This window comes from Brachyistius frenatus, unplaced genomic scaffold, assembly GCF_029030835.1.
Source record: "Brachyistius frenatus isolate BFR_SWC_R1_liver_20210118 unplaced genomic scaffold, ASM2903083v1 Contig_63, whole genome shotgun sequence".
In the NCBI taxonomy this organism is placed as follows: Eukaryota; Metazoa; Chordata; class Actinopteri; family Embiotocidae; genus Brachyistius; species Brachyistius frenatus.
The window spans coordinates 753,198-774,263 of NW_027210662.1; the positions used below are offsets into that span (position 1 = coordinate 753,198).

The 21,066-nt window shown below is 42.3% G+C and overlaps 1 protein-coding gene across 1 annotated transcript in view; it reads right to left on the reverse strand.

The window, feature by feature from the left end:
- Positions 1–21,066, reverse strand: part of LOC138625524 (neurogenic locus notch homolog protein 1-like) — a 45,453-nt gene that overhangs the window by 5,239 nt on the left and 19,148 nt on the right. The window contains exons 9-30 of the mRNA XM_069706505.1: positions 20,509–20,622; positions 17,041–17,154; positions 16,630–16,863; positions 16,434–16,544; positions 14,918–15,110; positions 13,971–14,116; positions 13,752–13,865; positions 12,888–13,007; positions 11,528–11,680; positions 11,195–11,423; positions 10,488–10,689; positions 9,951–10,104; positions 9,633–9,817; positions 8,945–9,077; positions 7,336–7,593; positions 6,610–6,722; positions 5,215–5,786; positions 3,890–4,324; positions 3,546–3,694; positions 1,022–1,235; positions 595–685; positions 131–293 (exon numbers count right to left, since the gene is read on the reverse strand). Coding sequence (XP_069562606.1) covers positions 131–293; positions 595–685; positions 1,022–1,235; positions 3,546–3,694; positions 3,890–4,324; positions 5,215–5,786; positions 6,610–6,722; positions 7,336–7,593; positions 8,945–9,077; positions 9,633–9,817; positions 9,951–10,104; positions 10,488–10,689; positions 11,195–11,423; positions 11,528–11,680; positions 12,888–13,007; positions 13,752–13,865; positions 13,971–14,116; positions 14,918–15,110; positions 16,434–16,544; positions 16,630–16,863; positions 17,041–17,154; positions 20,509–20,622 — 4,197 coding nt within the window. The remainder of the gene's footprint in view (positions 1–130; positions 294–594; positions 686–1,021; positions 1,236–3,545; positions 3,695–3,889; positions 4,325–5,214; positions 5,787–6,609; positions 6,723–7,335; positions 7,594–8,944; positions 9,078–9,632; positions 9,818–9,950; positions 10,105–10,487; positions 10,690–11,194; positions 11,424–11,527; positions 11,681–12,887; positions 13,008–13,751; positions 13,866–13,970; positions 14,117–14,917; positions 15,111–16,433; positions 16,545–16,629; positions 16,864–17,040; positions 17,155–20,508; positions 20,623–21,066) is intronic.

Below are 21,066 nucleotides of genomic sequence, written 5' to 3' on the forward strand. Positions count from 1 at the left end.
TTTATAATATCTAACGCTGTTTATAAAAACAACCAAGTCATCCAGCCTAACAATTTGGCAAAATTAAGTCCACATCAACTGACACAGAAGGTCCCTTTAATTTCTTTAATGTGCGTAATGAGTAACCCACCTGGTCCCCGGACGTTGACGTCCATGCAGTCGTTCTCGATCTCGCCCTGAGGGGGTGTGGGAGCGATGGAGGGGATGCGCAGGTCAGCGGCATCCAGGTGCTGCTGGGTCCACTGGCGGTGATCTGTCTGGTCATCCACCTCCAATATAGCCTGCTCATCATACTGTTGAAACAAACAGCAAGAGGTGAGACGAGTGCAGCTGAGCAGGAGCGGCTAAGTTTTTAATCAAATTGTAATTTGATTAAAAACTCAGCCGCTCCTGAAAAACAAAACAAAACTAAAAAAGGAAAATTAAATTGAGCATAAAAATATTTTACAAATTTGAAAATATACAGGAAAGTTATTTATTCACAAATCCAGAAGTATTTTTTTAGGAAACTGTTTCTCACATGAATAAAATAAATTCATATTAAATCCTTAAAAATCACTGTTTTTAAAGGATGTCATATTTGTGTTTACGTACCCTGAAGCATTTTGCATCCGAAGATTCGTCTTCACCCCATTTGTTTTGCGTGTCGTCCATAAGTGAAATGTCCGAGGTGTTTTTCAGTGGCCTGGGATGAAGCAGAAAACCCAGTAAAAATCATTGTACTCTATCGCTTCCATCTCTTCCAAAACACTCAGCATTACTGGTGCAGCGATGCCGAAAAACAAAAGCATTGATTAAATTCATACCCCACCCCTCTGCCCCAACAAGTCAATTAACACTCACCTAAACCTGCTATATCATTATCATTAATGATCCCGGCAAAACCCCCCCTACCCCAAATTTGACTGATCGCCATTTAGACACATTTTGTCCTTCAGAACTAGCCCTTCACCCGACCCGCGAAGGACCGGTACCCGATGACAACCAGCGGCGGTGGTGAAAAAAAAAATCGGAAACTCACTTTAATCCCACTGAATCCTCCCCAACAGGTTCCCGTCTCTTCTTCTTGCTGGTCTCTGTGGTCTTGAAGCCCTCGGGGAGCCAGAGGCGTCCGTGCTCATGGCGGCGCTTTCGGGCAGCCACCATCCCCACTCCGAGGAAGGCCAGCAACCCTAAGCCGCCCAGGACCAGGTAGATTGGGTAGAGTTCCAGTGAAGGCAGGGGATCCACATCGCCTGGCAGGAAAAGGGACAACATGGTCACAATGGGCTGAGACGTGGACCAACTGGGACAGACCGGGACACCCAGGATCAGCCTGAGTGCTGGAGCAGAGCTAGTCCGGCTCTTCTTGCCCCGCGGTTCCCCACTCCAAAACACAGCGCAACCAGCAGCCAGTACCAGAAACCGACTGACGATCCTCACCGTTGGTAAAGCTAGCTTCTACTATCTATTCAGAAATAATCAGAATTGCTAACCACTTTTCATCAAAAAAGAAAAGAAAAGGGATGGGGCGTGATAAAAAAAGAAAAAAAAAAAGAAAACGGGGGGAAAAAGAACAGCAGCACCTCCTCTCCCTTTTCAACTCAGGGTACCAAGAGACAACTTTACCATTTCTTCTTTAAGAGAAAAAAAGGAGGGGGATTAATGAACTTCAAATTACTGCACGCGCTTTAAGCTGTAAAGACGAAGGATTTATTAGGATTTTCGAGATAACAAAGACTCCCAACTTCTAGCACACTCCCGATCAATTTTTCCCCTTCTCTTTTTTTTCCACTAACGATTTTGAAATGATAAACTCCCCCAACCTAAACCCTCAGAGATACATTAAGTCCTGGTATTACATTCAGCGAGGTGAAGGTTGCAGCAGCCCCTCACACTGTGGGATGAAGTGTGTGTGAGTGTTATCCTTGGACGTATATGCGTTCATGTCTGAGAAAGAGGGAGACGCTGTTATATGATGTTGAGGAGTGGGCTGGATGAGTTGATTTGCAGCAATTAACCATTTTGGAGCCTGAAGCCATTGGATTTACACATCGAGGGGAGGATTGATTGTTTAGGCCTTGAGATTCACAATTGCATTTGTTCACCACTGCATAACAAATACACAATCAAAGAGTGCGAGGGTTAGGACCCGACCGGAGGCCGCCGTGGATCCTCTCAATTTGAGAGCCTGAAAGAGCACGTGTCTGATCCCAGTATGTATGTGCGGACACCCGGCCTTAAAGGACCCTGCCTGTCTGTCTCATGTTTTACCATTCATCACATTTATTTTAATTCACAACTAACCAAAATAATCATGCACATCACTCAGTTATGTTTTAGATTCTGGGCTGTATTTTTCCCATAATTTCAGGCGGCCTTTAGTTTGGACTGAAATGAAAATCAACTATCAGACTGTTAGAACTTGTTAGAGTTGAGAACATCAAAGGTATATAATCCTAGTGTGGAAATGCAACTTAAAGGAGGAGTCCAATCCAATGTTTTAGTTGTTGTCAACAAATCCCATGAAAAGACCAAAACCAACAATTAGCTTGTTAGTGTCTCAACAGTGTGCGATTTGTCGGTGGCCTCAAGTCCATTCATTCTTACTAAGGAGAGAAATCTTCAAAAACAGATTATGGTTTAATAAAAAAAAAAAAAAAAAAAAAAGAGAGAACTACTTTCCTTAAACACAAAATGCTGTAAAAAAAATTGTTTGTTGGGAACTAGTTTCAGCAGTGGATTAATTCACACTTCAATACAGCCTTCAGTTATAAGGCTCCTCTGCTGTTTAACCAGCTCCCAGTCTGGGTTCAATGTAGGCTTAAAACATATTTAATTGACAGCGCTTATATTTAGCGCTGTTTGTTTGCACTTTTCTGTTCTCATTTTTTTCCACATTGATATTTTACTGTGGCTGTTTTCTTCTTTTTCTTTTTTGTACTTGGTAAGTCTATTGAGGCCATACTACGTGATGATTTCTCATTCAAAAACTAAATTAAATTAAATTGAATAGTGGGAATTTCCAGCAGTAGGATCGTGTATGTGGAAGTGACTCAAAATATATTTCAATGCAGGTTCTTCACAATAAAGGAACGCGTCACCCAGTGCTACCTGAGGCTCACCGATGTGTTTTCAGCAGTGTTTTGACAGCACTGGAGCTCTATGGCACAAAGAAAGATGTTTTATTCAGCTTTGAATAACGAGCAGTGTTTAGTAAGAATAATTAATTGCTGGTCTTTTTGGGAGATTTGTTGGCAATAAATAGAGAATATCAACAGGGCTATTTTATAACTGCAGATGGATTTTAAAAATGTCCATTTAAATACCACACACATGATTCGATAATTAATTGTCTTACCATATAGAAATGAATAGAAAAAGAAAACCTGGAGAAGCAGATATGTTGAATACAAAAAATCTGCTGCTTTAAATTGGACTGCTTTAGAAAATTGAGCCAAACTTGCAAAGACGCTGTTTTGTTCCTTTCATTTCTGGAGATTTCTAAAAGGACTCTTTCCTCTGAAAAAAACTAAAATTAGCAGAGACTTGCAGATTATACTCACTATAAACGGCTTCAATGGTGAAGGGAACATCCAGTTTGCCACTGGACTCCAAAGCCCCGAGAAAAGCTGCAGCATCATTGGTGCTCTGGAAACACTCAGTGGACTGCTGGAAGCACTGACGGTTGTCCACCTCCATGTGGACAATGGACCTGGAGACAGAAGAGGACTCACATACAGACGTCATTCTTTCTTATTTATGTGGATCTATATTAGCTTAGTTTTTGTAGAGGGAAAGAAAAAACAAGTCAAATATAAGGATCAGAAAACAAGTAAAACAACTCAATGGAAGCCAACAGACTGAGTATGATCTTTGATAAAAACCTCTTTGAATGAATTATTCTCACCCTTTGATCTGCAGATGATCCAGCTCCCTCCTCACTCTCCTGCTCCCACCTGCCACTTCATACAGGTTCCTCTTCACCAGATTCAGCACCTTGCCGGGAGCCTCTGACCACGAATCCACGGAGCGCTTCACGGTGTACTTCTTCAGCTCGTGTTCGTTCCCGTAATACGGGTAGACCATCATTTCGCCCTTCGCGTTCTTGCTGAATATCACGTTAGTCCGGAGAATGCGGCTCAGCTCGCGCTTGAAGCCGAAGGAGTTGTTGAGGAGCTGCTCGGGCGTGATGTGGACTACCAGGACCAGCTGGCCCACAGCGAGCTTCTCAGGCATATTTATGGCACAGTCCAAGCCGTCCCACTCGCACTCGGCGTTGTTGCAGCCCTGGTCGCAATGATTGTCGGCATAGTGGTCCTTGCAGTACTGGTCATACAGAGGGCTGGAGGAACAAAATATAAATTAGGCCTGTTCTCATATGGATATTAATGCATTGCATGAATCAGTGTTATCTGAACTGAAGTTTAACAGAAAAAAAACAGTCCAGGTGTCTAGGAAGTAGACATAAAAATACAAATGTAATTGAAAAGAAGGGAGGGACTAAGTTTTAATTAAAAAAACGTCTTATAACAAATTTTGAAAGAAAAAAAAAAAGTCTGAATCCTTCAAACTACTTCTCTCTACTGAACAATACATGTCTGGAAAAAAACCCTGTTTTTTCTTCTGCATTAAACACTAAAATGTTTTTTAAAGGTATTTTGTATCTGCTGTAGTCTGTAGAAGAAAATGCTCTTAAGCATTACTTCATGTATCAATACCTGATGAATCATCAGCAAGTAACATGAGTTCAAAGTCTTTTATGCATGACCTCATGCATGAACAACACATTCATTGAAGCATTAACTAAGGTGAGTACATCATCAGGAATTATGATTTATTAAGCATGATCAGGGTGTAGTTTTTTGCAAAAACTTTGAACCACTGAACAAAACTGTGCAGCACAAGGCACATCATGAAATCACAAACATGATAAACTCACGAGTCCTTAATGGTAAGATACATATAATTATAATTATATTTAATAAATCATAATTGATGACGATGTACTCACCTTAGTTAATGCTTTAATTAATGTGTTGTTCATGCATGAGATTATGTATGGGAAGACTTTGAACTCTTCTTCTGACCATTTATGAGGTATTAATACATGAAGTCATGTGTGAATTCATGATAATTAATGTACCCTTACTGTAAAGTGTTACCAAGATATGTAACTAAATGCTTTACATACTACATTGGCCCTTGTTTTGTTTAAATATAAAATCCACTCACTTGCACTGTCCCTCCAGGTTCTGGCAGTCGAACCCGTCGTACAAACATCCAGCGTTGTCACACTGAGAGTCACACTTCCCGTCGTTGAAGTACCTCCAGCACTGCAGCGCGGCCGAGCAGTTCTTCCACGGGTCGTTGAAGTTGAGCGAGCAGTCGCCGTTGTCCCAGCCACACGTGTGGTTGTTGCACAACATGTCGCAGTACTTGTTGTGCTTGCGCTCCTCGCACTGCGGGAATTCACAGGCGACCTCCACCTCTGGCGGCGGCGGGATGTCGTGGCCAAACCCTCCCGGGAAGTTCTCATCCAGGTAGTAGCAGCGCAGGCCGTTGAATTTGGCGGGGCAGACGCAGCGGAAGAACGGCGCCTCGGAGGTGTATTCGCACGTGCCGCCGTTGTAGCAGGGGAAGGAGTTGCAGGGGCTGTCGGTGGGATACTGGCACTCCGGCCCCGTGAAGGACTGGGTGCAGAGACACTTGGGACTCTTGTGGCCAGAGATGCAGGTGCCTCCGTTTTGACAGTGAAAGCTGCCGCAGGCATGGGAGTCATATTCACATGTGGAGCCAGTGAAGCCCTGAAAGGAGAGGACAAAAAAAATGCATTCATTCAAGTTCATTTCATAGTTCAGGACTCATTTTCTAAAATGAAATACTAATATTTTATTAGTCTCTTTTTTCAATATTCAAAAGTAATCAATGATCAAGAGAAAATAATTGATACAAATTTCTATGAAAATGCTTTAACGTTAGGGACATTTACTGTCGGGTTAGTGTGGAGCTCAGTGGCTTCAAACCCAACCAGGTCAATACGTGCTCTCACCGTTTCTTCCGAGTGTCTCCATTTCCTCCCACAGTCCAGAGACATGCAGTTTAGGTGTTTTTCAAACTCTAATACGCTGACTATAGATATGAATGTTTTTGTCTGTCTGTACAGTGTGTGGGTTTTTTTTTTTACTTTTGAAAACTAAACATATATTTTAAGACAGTTGGTGGATCAATTAAGGTCAAGTGTGTTGAACAGTGTCCTCTTAAAGCAACAAACACTTTTTTTGATACATGAAAAACATGAAATATGACACTTATCTGCCTTTTTAAAAATGCAATTAAAATATTTAAAATCTGCTTCATATGTGTGTACGTTACTGTTAGAGGTGAACAAAAATGAAACCATAAAAAAAAGCAAAAAACCCAGAATGACTCAGTTTTAACACCGAAGGAGACTGAAATCACTCAAACTGTCACCTCCCATAAAAAGCAAGTCTCCACTCACACAGCCACTTGGTTTATTCCGGCGTAAGATTACAGTTGGAGTTTGTTTTGTGGACTTAATATTCTTTATTACAGTGTCCCTATAAGTGACAAAGATCTGTGCGTATGTGGGAGAGTGTGTGTACTCACAGGAGGACATTTGCAGATGAAGCCGTGTGGTGTGTTACTGGCTACAGCACAGGTTCCTCCGTTACGGCACGGTTTCCCCTTACAGCCATCGAACACTGTGTCACAGCGCTCACCTACAGAGGGGGCACACACACAAAACATTTATCATATCATGTATGGTTCAAAAAATAACTTAAAACCCCAAACTCATATTGAACATCAGGTCAATTTAAAGAAACAGATACCAAAGAAAGAAGAAAATAACCTACAATTAAAGAGACAGTATGATATCAACAATGTATTTTAGAGCATGACCAATAAACTGTCTAATATATATTTTTTGCAGGTATATCAGTATTGATATATGTACTGACTGAAAATGAAACGAATTTCAGTGTAAACATACCAAACATACAAACAGTAACCCCGCAATAAACTGCCTACCAGAAAGTTTAGTTTATTTATGGTCTGCAGAATGTCCAAATTTAAAAGTTATGTGTAATGTATTTATGTAAAAAACCTTTGTTTAACTGTCAAATACTGTCTGGAATAATACAGCACGTTTTCTAAATGAGAACAAGTTGCCTAAGTTTTGAAAAAAAATCAGGGAAATCATCTTGAAAAAAATGAAAAAAAATAAAAAAATAAAAAGGACTAAAAATGTCTGATCTTACTCCTAAACTTGAAACCCTTAGTGAGTAAAGAGATGGAGCCCATGTTGGTGTGTATCCCCCTCCGTCTGTTTACCTGTGTAGCCGGTGCGACACTCGCAGCGGTAGTTGTTGGTGAGCTGGATGCAGCTGTGCGTCCCCCGCGGGTCACAGGGGTTGGACAGACACTCGTTGACGTCTCCCTCGCAGCGCTCCCCCACGTACCCAGCGGGGCAGATGCAGTGGTAGCCTCCGACTCCATCCACACACTTCCCTTTGTTGAAACACTTTGGCTCCTTGGTGACGGGGTCCGTGAACGGGTTGCAGTCGTCGATGTTGATCTCGCAGTGCATACCTGGAGACAGCGACGGAGGAGTAATGTCAGTTTAGTCAGTTCAAAATAGCGGGAAGGGAAAATGTTGCTGTCACACTAGCAGCAATATTTAATCTGTAATGTTCCCTTCGTTAGAGAAGTGCCTTTGCGATGATGTTAAGTGATGTGCTTCTCTCAATCTGCTTCTACAACGTACTTCATGAAGAAAGACTTTCAGCATTCCTCTGATAAAACCTTCTTAAGATTCAGCTGGATTTCATACATTAAAGGAGTGATCGATACTCAGGGAAAAGCACAACAGTGTATGAAAAATAATGGAAAGTACTCAAAAGATGCGAAATGTCTCTCGGATACATGGTATTAATGGTCTATTCAGGGTTTAGTCAATGGAAAAATGTATCAAGTTGCCTATTGTACAACTGACTTGTTCCTGTATTACTGCAGACTGTGTAAAACATTTGAGGGAACATTTCAGTTTTTTTTTTATTTTTTAAATGTGTTATGATTAACATGTTATGTTATGATTGTTAAAAATAAGTAAATATCCTATTTTTTTTAATACAAATATCCAACTTTGTGTAAATCGATATTTGATGCAAAAACACTCCAGAAATAGACCATAAACAGACACCTTTATCAACGAATCTGAGAATTACATTGGGTATTAACTTAAAGGATTTTAGAAGCACATTTGCTTTTCCTGTAAACTGCAGTAATCAGTGTCCTCTTGCTGAGGAAACTTTGGATATGAAGTCAGATCTGCTTTTTGTAATAATAATGTGGATATGTTTTATTAAAAAAGAAAAAGAAAATTAGGGAAGTGGTGCTTGAATGTGCATCTTACATCAAGTACTTTATATAACAAATCCTACGGCCTGAAAGCTAAACAAAAATAGAAAAGGCTGAGGTTTCCATAAATAAATCCACGTAGAGTTTAAAAGAGCCACATAAACAGAATGTCAGTGGTGTCCTGCTTCTATAATGTAACACGCTTCAGTTTGAAACACAAGCATAGTTTGATGATTTCAGTCACAAAGTTCAGATATGTTTGGAAAAATATTGAGCTGAATCATGACTCTGAATTTAAATCTTTTTTTTTTTTTTTTCTTTTTTATCTCTAACAACATGTCGGCTGTTTTGGGCTACACCCGACTCCACTGCCACTTCAGGCTGACTTACAACACACTCTCCCTTTATGTCTGAGAGAAAAATCAATGGCGCATTTGACAAGTAGAGGAAGAGATGGGGGCAAGACGGGAGGAGGCGTTTTTCATGCCCTGGATGCTGTTAAGCCCTAATTAATGAAGCGTGGAGACGGTGGAGAGGCAGAGTGGTGTAGAGGTGTGGAGGAGTGTGCGTGGGGTCCGCTGACCTTGGGTTCCCCGGGGACAGGAGCATTTGTAGGTATTGATCAGGTCAATGCAGGTGCCCCCGTTCTGGCACGGCTGGGAGAAACACTCATTGATCTCCGCAGAGCAGTTGGTCCCCAAGTAGCCTGGCATGCACTGAGGGAGAAAGGGAACAACAGAGAGAGGAAGAAGAAGCCAAGAGAGGAGGAGGAGGAGGAGGAGGAAGGCAGCGGGAGGAGAGAGAGGAGAGAGTTGAATCAATGGCTGACATGAAAAGACGATTTTTGTTTACCTGGCTGTTTTCTGGCCTCCATCCTGCCAAGGCCAGAAGATCCTTTACTCCAGAGGAGATTAACATAACCAAGCTGTTTGTCTTCTATTTATAAACAGGCCTCTTCATTAGGACTGTTGCCTACTGTATACTTAGATTCGTGATACAAAAATTGATCTACAGAGATTTAAAAATGAGTAAAGTGTGCAACTTTGGAGAAGAAACTTAATGAGAGTTTTGAAATGCCAAGTCGTGTGGCATCGAAGACTTAATTTACATTTTAAATTGACATTGTTTTGTCAGAAAGTCATTTGATTTTCACCAGACAAATGTCAGGACACAATCAGGTTTATAAAAATTATAAAGAAGATAAAGTAACATATCAAACTGTGTTAAAAGACCTTGAGTTTTAAATGACATGATTTCTGTGGAGTTTTTACCTTGCAGGTGTATCCACCCAGAAAGTCAGTGCAGGTGGCTCCGTTCTGGCAGGGGTTGGGGGTGCATTCATCCACCTGCTCCTCACAGTAGCTCCCGGTGTATCCAACCTGACAATGGCAGTAGTGAACGTTTCCTGCGTCCAGACACTGACCCGAGTTACGACACAGATGGGCAACATCGACTCCTACACAGAGAGCACGAGATGGAGAGACCTCCTGTTAGTGTTGTTTTTCACAACTTAATTTGTTATTGTGATTCATAAAGCAGACTGACTGGCACACACAGGAGTTGTAAAACCTCTCTATCCTCCATCGTACCTCTCTGTTTGGCTGCCACCTCACAGGAAACACTCGGGACGTCACAATAAAGGCCCGTCCAGCCCGTCTCACACTCGCAGCTGTAGGTGGTGCCTCTCTGCCAGCACGTTCCTCCGTTTTTACAGGGTGACGAGTCGCACCATCGAACCAAGTTCTGAAACACGAACATGTAAAGGACACTGATTATTATACATGCATAAAGCTGTTATTTTAACAGTTTAGAAATCCCAGTAAGCTTTGAGTTTGGAGATTTGCGGGTTAAAAGAAGCGTAAAAGTCGAGGTTAATATGGAGGTAAAACCTTTATTTGTTAATTCAAATTATTATTTTTCAGAGTCCTTACAGGTGCAACCTACACACTGGAATATAGGCATCAAAAGCTTTAGAACAACTAAAACTTTTTTTTACCGAGACATCCAGGCATCTTTGAACCTCCATCTCTCCAAATAATCGTTTACTGGAATAATATATTGTTTACTTGATAAGAGAAGTGAATAAAAAGTTAACACCAGCTTCCAGTCTGTCTCTCTGCTCCTACCTGACAGTTGAGCCCGGTGTAACCATGCAGGCAGGTGCACTTGTAGGTGCCGTAGCTGTCCTGGCAGGTGCCTCCATTCAGACAGGGTTTGGAGTCACACTCGTTGATATCATGCTGGCAGTAGCTCCCAGTGAAGCCCGGTGGACACAAACACGTGAAGGTGTTGATGCCATCCACACATGTGCCGCCATTGAAGCAAGAGCTGTGGAAAAACAGACATGAATTGTTATAGAAAAATATTCTGCGGCTTTTTTTTGAATCAATAAAACTTTTATTATCTGAGCTGTAGGCAAATTCACATCTGATTTATCCACGGAAAGTTCACTAAGAACAAACACTTTGTTACAGCGATGCCCTACTTCACATTCAAACTTTTCCCACACAGCAGCTCCACTGATTGAATTGAGAGAAACTACTCTTGGCATGTTTGCAAACAACTCGACAGCCACACATTCATTTCATCTAAATAACTTCTTGACTGCTTATGGGACAGCTGCAATACAGGAGATGTTGGAGTCCGCTGTTGTAAATCAAAACTCCACCAGAGGGGGCAACAGGGGACAAGAAAATGTAGCCTACATCAACATGTAACAGGAAAAGTACCTCTTGATCTGGAGATGCCCTCACTCATAAATCAGTGTTCACCTGTCTGTCTCGTCTCTTAAAGCTGAAGCTGTGGGGTTTAAACGTGACACAAAGCTGCGTACCTCTCAGTGCAGTCTGGAGTGTTATTTTCACAGTGGATTCCACTGAAGCCGGGCGGGCAGGTGCAGGTGTAGCTGTTGACACAGTCGGTGCAGTTGGCTCCGTTCTTACACGGGTTGCTCTCACACTCGTTGATGTCCTCCTCGCACTTTGTCCCCCGAAAGCCGGGCAGGCAGGTACACAGGAAGCTGTTCACCTCGTCCTTACACAGGCCTCCGTTGCTGCAGGGGTCTGTTGTTGGGAGGAGGCGTGACAATCAGCTGTGCGCTCTATTGTGCACCTCCATCATAAGACAAACGAAAGAAATGAGATAAAGGGAGGACTGATGAACTTACTGGGCTTGCAGTCATCGATATTGGTTTCACAGTTGCGTCCGGTGAAGCCTGGTTTGCAGTTGCATCGGTAACTGCCCAGAGTGTTCTGGCAGATGGCTCCATTACGACACGGGTTCTTCACACACTCTTTGATATCCACGTCACACGTTTGGCCTTAAGAGGGACAGAAAGAGGAACAGTGGGTAACAAGACAAGATAGACAACACTAAACTGATTAAACTGAGTAAGTATGTACATAAGTAAGAAATTAAGTACGTAAATGGTTCTAATCAGTGTCAAGGTAAAATTTTTGAACCAAATAAATATGCATTAATCCAAAGAAACACAGAAAAAGAATAAACCCAAACCAAGTGTCAAAGCTCCCAGCTCTTTAAAATGTTTTTCATTTAATCCAGCATTTTTTGCAACACTGTGATGCAAAAACATACTGAAATAAACAGAAAAAAGAGACATAAAGCTGCAGTTATATACACAGATCTGAAAACTGAAATTATTTATGTAACATTTAGAATGTGGACTCTAAAATGAGGTTGTTTTTTTCTCAAATGTCAAATTCTCTGCCTTTTTTCTGCCTTTTACTGAATAAAAAGCTGAAATCCGCTGACCTATAATGAACACAAAAAACAGACGACTGTTGTGCTGAGCAGACAAGAAACAGACACATTATTTTATTAGCATCAATTTGAGAGCTCAAAGGTGTTTCAGTCCAAAACTTTTCACTACTTAAAACTACTGAAGAATAATGATCACACACAACTAGACCTGTGCATCCTTTTATAAACACACTGACCACAAAGGTTCTTCAAATGGGAACAATAAGAAGCGAGCATACTGTTGGTGTGGCTGCAAAGGGCTCCCTCTCCCATATTTGACAGATCTATAGTAGTTTCACAAACTTTACATCTAGCTTTTCTGTCATGTACTTTTATCACCCAGTCTTTGAAGTCATTATTTTGTGGCCAAAGCTCTTGAAATTAACATTTTCCTGCATGTTTGTCTTCCTAAGCAGCTACGAGAAGGCACATGTTTACTGAAGTGCTTGCACCTTTTTGACGAACAGAAAGGGGATAAAACCACTCAGGCAATACAGACAACACCTGGAATAAAAAAAAAAAAAGACTATATGGAAAATATTTTGATGAACGGCAACTAAAATTAAAACATGCAAAATGTCCTGATATTCCACAATTTAGCCCACAAAATGACCAAATCCCCTGACCTCTCTAGAAAAGAGTTTTAAAAATTCCCTGAAATTCCCTGAACAGTGGGAACCCTGGAACACAGTAGAACTGTAGGATCTACCTGTTGACAATGAAATAGTTCCTGGAGGGCACACAGGTATGCAGACATTAATGATTACCTTGCCATCCTTCAGGACACACACAAGAGAAGCTCTGATAGTCCTCCGACTCCTGACACACTCCTCCATGTTTGCAGGGTTTGGAGCTGCAAGGAGCCATCAATGTTTCACAGTTCTCTCCTGAAACACAAACACAAGAACCATGTCTTTAATTAAAATAAATGACAAACTGTGCTTAACTTTCACTCTGTGATATCACACCAGAGTCATGAACTCAGAGGTAACCCACATGGATACAGAACCATCTTTCAGTCAGTGCTATCAGGAGATTTTAGCCAGGTTCTGTCAGTGTTAGAGGCCTGCGGAGACATTTCCCTATCTGTTTCCACAACACCCAGCTCGCACAGGAAGCCGGCTCCAGTTTCCGGCCATTGTGAAGCCATTTACTTTTCTGTGAGACAGGAAGCAGGCAAACAGGAAATGTGTCACGCACCCCGTTCCCACCCCGACACGAGCAAGGGCCTTTTATTATTCAAAGTCCTGTGGATTTTTCCAAAAAATACGAGACAAATACAAGAAAAATTTGCCAGCGGCCTTTCCATCATTATCTGTTTGGTCAAATAACAATAAGAGAGATGACACGAAAATGTTTCCCAGTTCACATTAGGGATGTCAGTGTATCGCAGAGGAGCAGAGTGAGTCAAAAGTTCGGTGTCTTTGAGCCCCGAGGAAGTCTTGATGATGAACTTTACTCGACAGTTATTTCATCAGATGCACATTTTTCCTCTTTTTCAAATAACTTGAGCACACAGCTGGTGGAAACTGAGCCCCCCCCCCCCTCCCACACACACACACAGCGAGGGAGTGCCAGAACACCAGGCCAACACATGGGCGTGTCAAATATTTTCAATAACATTTTCATACCCGTGTAAGGCAGGATGCAGTTGCACTTGTAGCCAGCGACGTCGTCGATGCAGGTACCCTGGTTGAGGCAGGGGTTGGACGCACATTCATTGATGTTTGTCTGGCAGTTTGGTCCTGTGGTTAGAGCGGACAACAAGTTACACATACTTCAGTTTAAGTGAAGGTCAACAGTCAAGTGGTGTCGAGGGAAACACACTCATCACACACACAGATACTGACCGGTGAAACCCATTCGACAGGTGCAGATGTATCCGCTGGTCATGTCCTTGCAGGTGCCTCCATTCATACAGGGGTTGGATTCACACTCATTGTTGTTGATGTCGCAGTTTTTACCGCTCCAGCCGGAGTCACACAGGCATTTATAGCTGATGAGGAGACAATGAAAATATCAGTATTAAAGTTTGATCCTGAGTCGCATTCGCTTGTTTGGAATTTGGAGATAAAAAAGCTACACTGCAAAAGCGGTGTCAAACCAAGTAAACTGATTTCATATTTAGATTTAAAATCTATTTTGCTTTGTCGTGATATAAACTGCTCATGTAGTGTTTTCTCAGGCAGATCATTTGACTTAATTCAAGTAAATATCACTTGCGTTTTCCTGATCAGCGTTACAAGATCAACTATATTTGAGAAACACATATCTAAAACATCTACGTCAAGGCTGTAGAAGACTTATATGAAGCAGTATGTCTTGAAACTAGAATTACTAGAACTATAAAGACTTCTGGACTACTTTCAATCAATGCTAAATGTTGTTGGCTGTGGCTCAGATGGTTGCCCAGTAATTGTAAAGTAAGGGGTTCTATTCCTGTGGCCTTCGGTCCACATGCTGAAGACACTGAATCCACAGATGGTCCTGATGGTAGACAAACTTCCACCATGGGTGTGTGAAGCAGAAATTGTAAAGATTAAGGTCTGCTGTTTTATGAAACTTTTGTCTCTCAAGTAATTTGATATAAAAATCAGCATACTTATTTTCAACCATCTTATTTTAAGACTTCTTGCTAAGTAAATTTAAGTCACTGCATGGACAGATTATTTAGCTGGTATTAAATCATTCAGTGTTTTGTTCTTGTATTCTGGCCAGGCTCTTTTGCAATGGACTACACCTAATCTGGTGTCATTCATGACAGTTCTCCATCTCGGACCAGCTTGTAGACACTCACCCGTTGATCTTGTCCTCACAGTGGCCGTGGATGCAGGGATTGCTGATGCACTCGTTGACTTGGGAGAAGCAGGTGGCGTCATGGTAACCGTCTGGACACACGCAGGTGAAGCTGTTGATGCCGTCGATACAGGTGCCGCCGTTGTGGCACGAGTTGATGGCACACTCATCGATGTTGATGTTACACATGGTGCCTAAAGAAAAGAGAGACTTTGCTTGACTTACATACGATCTTCCTTTAGTGTATAGACAGGGAGGGGATGAGCGACGAAATGACAGCTTAGTTTGTTTTATCATTTTAAAATACATAACAGCAACTCATACAGCTGCACACAAAACCTCCACACAATAAAGTCTATATAACAGTGCAGTAAATGTATCAATTTCCAGAAACATAAGGGGTTTAAAGTCGGTCTTTGTCGGCCACTTGAAGCGTTGACGCCATTCAGGCCGGTGCCACACATAACATAAAGGCAGCCCATTTAGCTTTAAAGCAGGGAACCGCTTCTGAGCTTTTAAAAGCTCAACTTTCAGGAATCTTTCAGGGAATCTTTTCTCCTGCTCAAATCCCCAGTGACTCTGCGGGCCACAGTGTGTGTGTGTGTGTGTGTGTGTGTGTGTGTGTGTGTGTGTGTGTGTGTGTGTGTGTGTGTGTGTGTGTGTGTGTGTGTGTGTCCTCTCTTTGTGAGGGAGGGCAGCTTTCATGTCCGAACAGCAGCAGGACGGGAACAGGGTGGAGCTGGAAAGTGACACCGGTCGAGCCTCAGAGGAGCGTGCTCGCTCGCCATCTGTCACCCTCCCCCCGTCAGGACCACACTCCTCCGTCCGTACCTGCGACCCTCCAGTCCTGCACCTTAAACACTCATTTTGTCCACTGGTTACCTGAGGCGGAGGCCATGTTTAATTTGAATCTAACTTAAATTAGCTTTTAAACTTTCCTGACGATTGAAAGTCTGCAATGATTTGAAGCGCCCATTAGACACACAAACAAGCTCCTTACATTCCCTGACACATTAGCAAAAATACTGCACTGTATTAAAGTAAAATGCAGATGTCTCCTAGTTTCTTCTGTTCTTCTATATGTAGTATGTTGTAGACTCATGCTGTTTGATTTGCAATCCTGTAATTTTCCTTTGCTTTCTCTCTCTAAATTTCCTGTTCAGTAACATGTATTTTGCCTTGGCTATAATATACGACTCCGTTTCATGCCAATAAATCTTATTTGATTTGATTTAAGACGGCTAACTCATCCTTTTTTGTTTTATATTTATGATTGTTTGTGATAGTGTATGATGGTATTGGCGTGAGTGTGACTGTCGGTCTTCCTCGCAAAAAAAAATCTGGATTTAATTTCCCGACTTGCTGCTCTCTCCTCCGGAGGCCGTAAAAAAAAAAAAAATCCACTCTTTAATTTCAGATGGCAAAGAGACTGAGCTGAGTCTGCTGTCATGTAACAGCCCCATGTTTCAAGCAGTAATATGACTACATAACACTATACAAGTGTACAAGTAGTTTACCAGTGTAGCCGGGTTCACAGGCACACTCGTAGCCGTTGATCTTGTCGATGCAGGTCCCATAGTCACAGGGGTTGCTCTTGCAGTCGTCAATGTTGATTTCACAGTTGATTCCTGGAAGACAGTTTTCTCTTAATGTCATATTTCATGAAAGCAGTTCCACTCGTAGCTCTTGCAGGTTGCAGGTGGAGGTCCTTACCTGTGGTTCCCTTGGGGCAGCTGCAGATGTAGGCGTTCTCCCGGTCCTGGCAGGTTCCTCCGTTCCTGCACGGCTGGCTCAGACACTCGTTGATGTTGGTCTCACACAGCCGGCCGGTGAATCCGGGGTGACAGTTGCAGCTGAAGGAGGCCAGGTCGTCGATGCAGGTGCCGTAGTGGCAGGGGTCGGAGTAGCACTCATTGACGTCTGTCTCACAGTGCCTCCCAGAGTAACCTGGGAAAACAGTTGTTTTATTGTGTTAACTCTTGTCATTTCTTGAAATTTAAGAACATGTACGACTCCAATTTTTGTCCTCTTAAAATTCTAAACTCCTTCTGACCTGGTAAAAGTTCTCACTCAATAGTTTGAGCTTTTGTCGGACCTTTTTAGTATTTTTTAAAGCTTGTGTACCTTCAGTGCACTCGCAGGTGTACTGGTTGGGCCCGTCTGTGCAAATGGCACCATTTTTGCACGGCGTGCTGGCACACTCATCGATGTCTATACGGCAGAGGTTCCCTGTGAAGCCTGGACAAAAAAAAAACAAAAACAAGAGGCTGTTATTGTGTGTGTGTGTGTGTGTGTGCGTGCGTGCGTGTGTTTGTGTGAAGGAGTGCGTGTGTGTGCGTGCGTGTGTTTGTGTGTTTGTGTACAGACTATGTTCTCACCGTTTCAAACCAGTCACACTCATAATCCTGAGCATGAGAGCTCTCAACGAATCAGAAATCTGCATGTTAATTAACAACAGCGCAACACTACGAGCTCTCCATTTTCCCTTTCACTTCTTTTCAGCAACAACTCCAAAGAGAGGAGAGGAGAGAGTGGGGGAACCAATTCGTTTGCGGCGGGGGAAGGAGAGAGGGGAAGAAACGAGGGAAGAAAGAAAGTTGCGAGGCCTCCTGACCGACGGGTGAGAGACAAAGGAGGCCCTGTCTGCTCCACGCAGAGCCAAACTCAGCCTGTTGCCTCCTTTGTCCTCCAAAACTTTTCCATCACAATACGCATTCTCCTGTCTTGCTCTCGCCCTCTTCCCCACCGCCCCATCCACTCCCTCCGCGCCCCCGAAAAGAGCCAGCTTGACCTCTGACCCGCCACTCTTCAAACTCCTGTTCATTCAAAACCAACCAGCAGGCTTTCCCCCCTTTTTTTTTTTCTTCCTGGAGTTATTCTCATCCCCGACGTTTTATACTTGTCTCCGCTCTGTCACAGTCCAAGGACTCGTAGGATGTTGTCTGATGAAGAGATGACAATCCCACCCTCCCACCCCCAACATTGCAGGAACACACAGGTGTTGTAAAGCTAAAAAGACTCCGTTGTAATAATCCGGTGAGGAAGTATTTGTGAGGCGGACTGCGTGCTGATTTCTCCCAGCGGACTCTGATTGAACCATTCAGTGTTTTCTGGATTGGCTGTGAGTGGATGGATGATGTAATGACTGAAACTTGGACACAGCAGAAACAGTTACAAACACACAATGGCCTCCAAAAGTAAGAATGAAACGTGTTTTTGCTACTGTGGACATTTGAATTCAAGATCAAAACAAAGACAAATAGTGTAAAAATATATATATATTTTGATATAGAAACTCAAAAACTATAAGCTGCCTATTTAAAAGTACGTTAACTTTAGATAGAAATATTATTGTACGCCTACTTTACTTTTGGAAGGCACTGCACAGAAAAAGATGATAAAACATGCCAAAAGTTTCATCCCAGTTTAATTGGGGACTGAAGGCTTCAGAAATCATAACTACATGCTTTATCTACAGTTGACAAATAATGTACTCTTGCTTTATTCTTCCTAATAAATGCAACATTTGGGTTTGGGAGTTGTGAAAAATTATAAATGAACAATTAAATATGACAAACATTTACTACCAAACTAAAAGAAAGCAAAAACACCAGCCAAAAGGAGTTTTTTACAACCTGGCTACTTCCTAATAAATCTAATTCTTGATTCATTTCTTGCATTTCTGTATTTTATTTTTGTATTTTATGTCTTACACGGCACTGTAACTTTTATCCTATTTTTAGCTTTATTTCTTTATTTATCTGTAAGGAGGGGAAATAATTATAAACCATTTGATTACTAAAGATGTTATTTACTACTTATAAAATATTAAACGGTGTAATATTAGAAAATGGTACTTTTTTATTTTTGTGTCAATGGGTATATAGGCATTTTAACATGTAAATTACAAACTATAAAAACATTATCAAGGGGGTGTTGTCAGCAAGGGGAACAAAAAAATTTTTTTTGTCAGTAATCGTCAACATCTTTCGCGTTTATTGAGAGTTTTGTGTGACAGCAGGGCCGACGATGAGTGATTTGTCTGAGCTTTATATTCTATAGGGTGAAATACGGATGTCACACCACATGTAACGTAGTAAACAAACACTAAGGACGACAGCCAATATAAAGAGAACATTTGAGCAATCAAGAAGTGATTGCTCAAGTGCAGTCTCCTCTGTTAGCAGTTGGAACAAACCTCGGCGGGACAAACTGAGTGGTTATTTTCCAGGTCGCAATGCAAACGTTACGTCTCTTCACAGTTCAGTTACAGTGCCCTGAAATGCACTCAGGACTGGAATCAAAAAGGCCAAAACAAAACCTCTCTGAAAGAATTTCTTACCCAGATGCACACATATGCATGCACTCACAAAAGGTAAAATGTAAGCATGCACAGGGGCGTGCACACACACACACACACTTCAGCAGCCAAAGAGGGATTTATCTCCAGACTGTTGGAATCAGACATTTCAATGGCTCTCAGTGGGGTTTCCATGGCTATTCCATGTACAGAAATAAAAAAAAGGGGGACCCTCGCCTCGGGCATGGCTCGCAACAGGGACAAATTTACATCTCAAGCAGGGCGGTTAAAACCCCTCCCCCTACACTACCCTTCCTGTTTCCAAATAACGGTTTGTGCGTCTCATCCCCCCTCCACCCCCTTCCCGTCCTGAAAAAAAACCAACACTTTCACCACCACCACTTTGTGCTGTTTTCACACATAACGCTCGCTCACTGTCACACACTGAGTTTTCTTAGGCGTTAAGCTCTTGTGTTCACTCTTGTACCCCCTCTCTATTAATTCTAAAGCTTCCTTGTTGGGACGTCTCTCCTTCCTTTCTTTTTCTCTCAACAGGAGAATTCCTGCCTCTCTCCACCCAAGCCTCCTTTGATCCACCCGACTCTGAGCTTCGCTATTTTCTTTTACCAAAAAAAAAAGAAAAATCTCTTCTACCTCGATGATCCCAATGAAAAAATGCAAAACACATTTGGGGAGTTTGAAGAACCTTCCTTTCTTTTCAGATTCAGTCGTTGCATTCCTTCAGCCCTGAACAAAACATCAATACCTCTTGTTCAAATAGTCGAAGTCCAATGGCATTCCTGGAAAAAAGGGGCTTCAGCAAAACATCAAGCTGCCCTCAAAACAGACCAAACAACTACAACACCGAGGATGTCATTATGTGGAGTGTAGTAGCAGCTCTGCCTTCTAGTGTTAGCTCTCTCTTGTTCCCAGTCACAATCAAAAGTCTCGCTTAGAGCCACAAGTTTCTGCTCAATCATCAGACTTGATAAAAGGGATAAGAAACTTGTTCAGAAAGTTCAAACTTCCTCGAGCCTTTCCCTATAGATTTTTTTTTTTTACCTCTCCTCCTCGGCTGCTGCGCTCGGCGCTGGGTGCCCGGGCCTGTGTAAGCCTGCCTCCGGGCTGGGATTAGTGCCCGTCCAGAGATCTGTTTGTGTGTGTTTGTGTGTGTAAGAGGAGAAGAGAGAGAGAGCAAGGCAGAGACGGAGAGATCGACCTCCGTGCCCCCTGGCCCCATGCCTCCTCTCCCCCCCACCCCTCCCCTCTCCGCAGCAGCACGGCAACCTCACCTGTGGGGCACTGGCAGTGGAAGGCGTTGATCTTGTCGATACACTTGCCGTTGTTCAGGCAGGGGCTGTTGGCGCACTCGTCCGTATCGATCTCGCAGAACTCCCCCTCGTAGCCTGGCCAATTAGCAAAGGGAGGACCAGGAGGGAGATGGATCGGTTAGACAGAGACGCACAGTGAGAAGCACTTTCACACTGCTGTGATGCACCACTGAAGGGATTCAATTATACACAGTGCTTATAGAAACAGGACTGAAATTAGCAATTATTTTCATTAGCATTTTATAATTTTCTTAATTAATCTATCAAACCTTTTGGCCATAAAATCTCAAAAAAATGTTTAAAGTGATGCCATGAAATTGCTTGTTTTGTCTGATCGACGCAGTTTTTTATGACGTATGACAGAGAAAAGCAGCAACAGAAACTGCGAAATTGTGTTTCTAATAAGGACCTAGAGTAAACAGTTATTTTTCTGTTGATCAACTTATCAATTAATAGAATAATTGATTCAGCTGTATTTTTACATTTAGAAGATAAATCCAACCGATCAATAAAATTTAC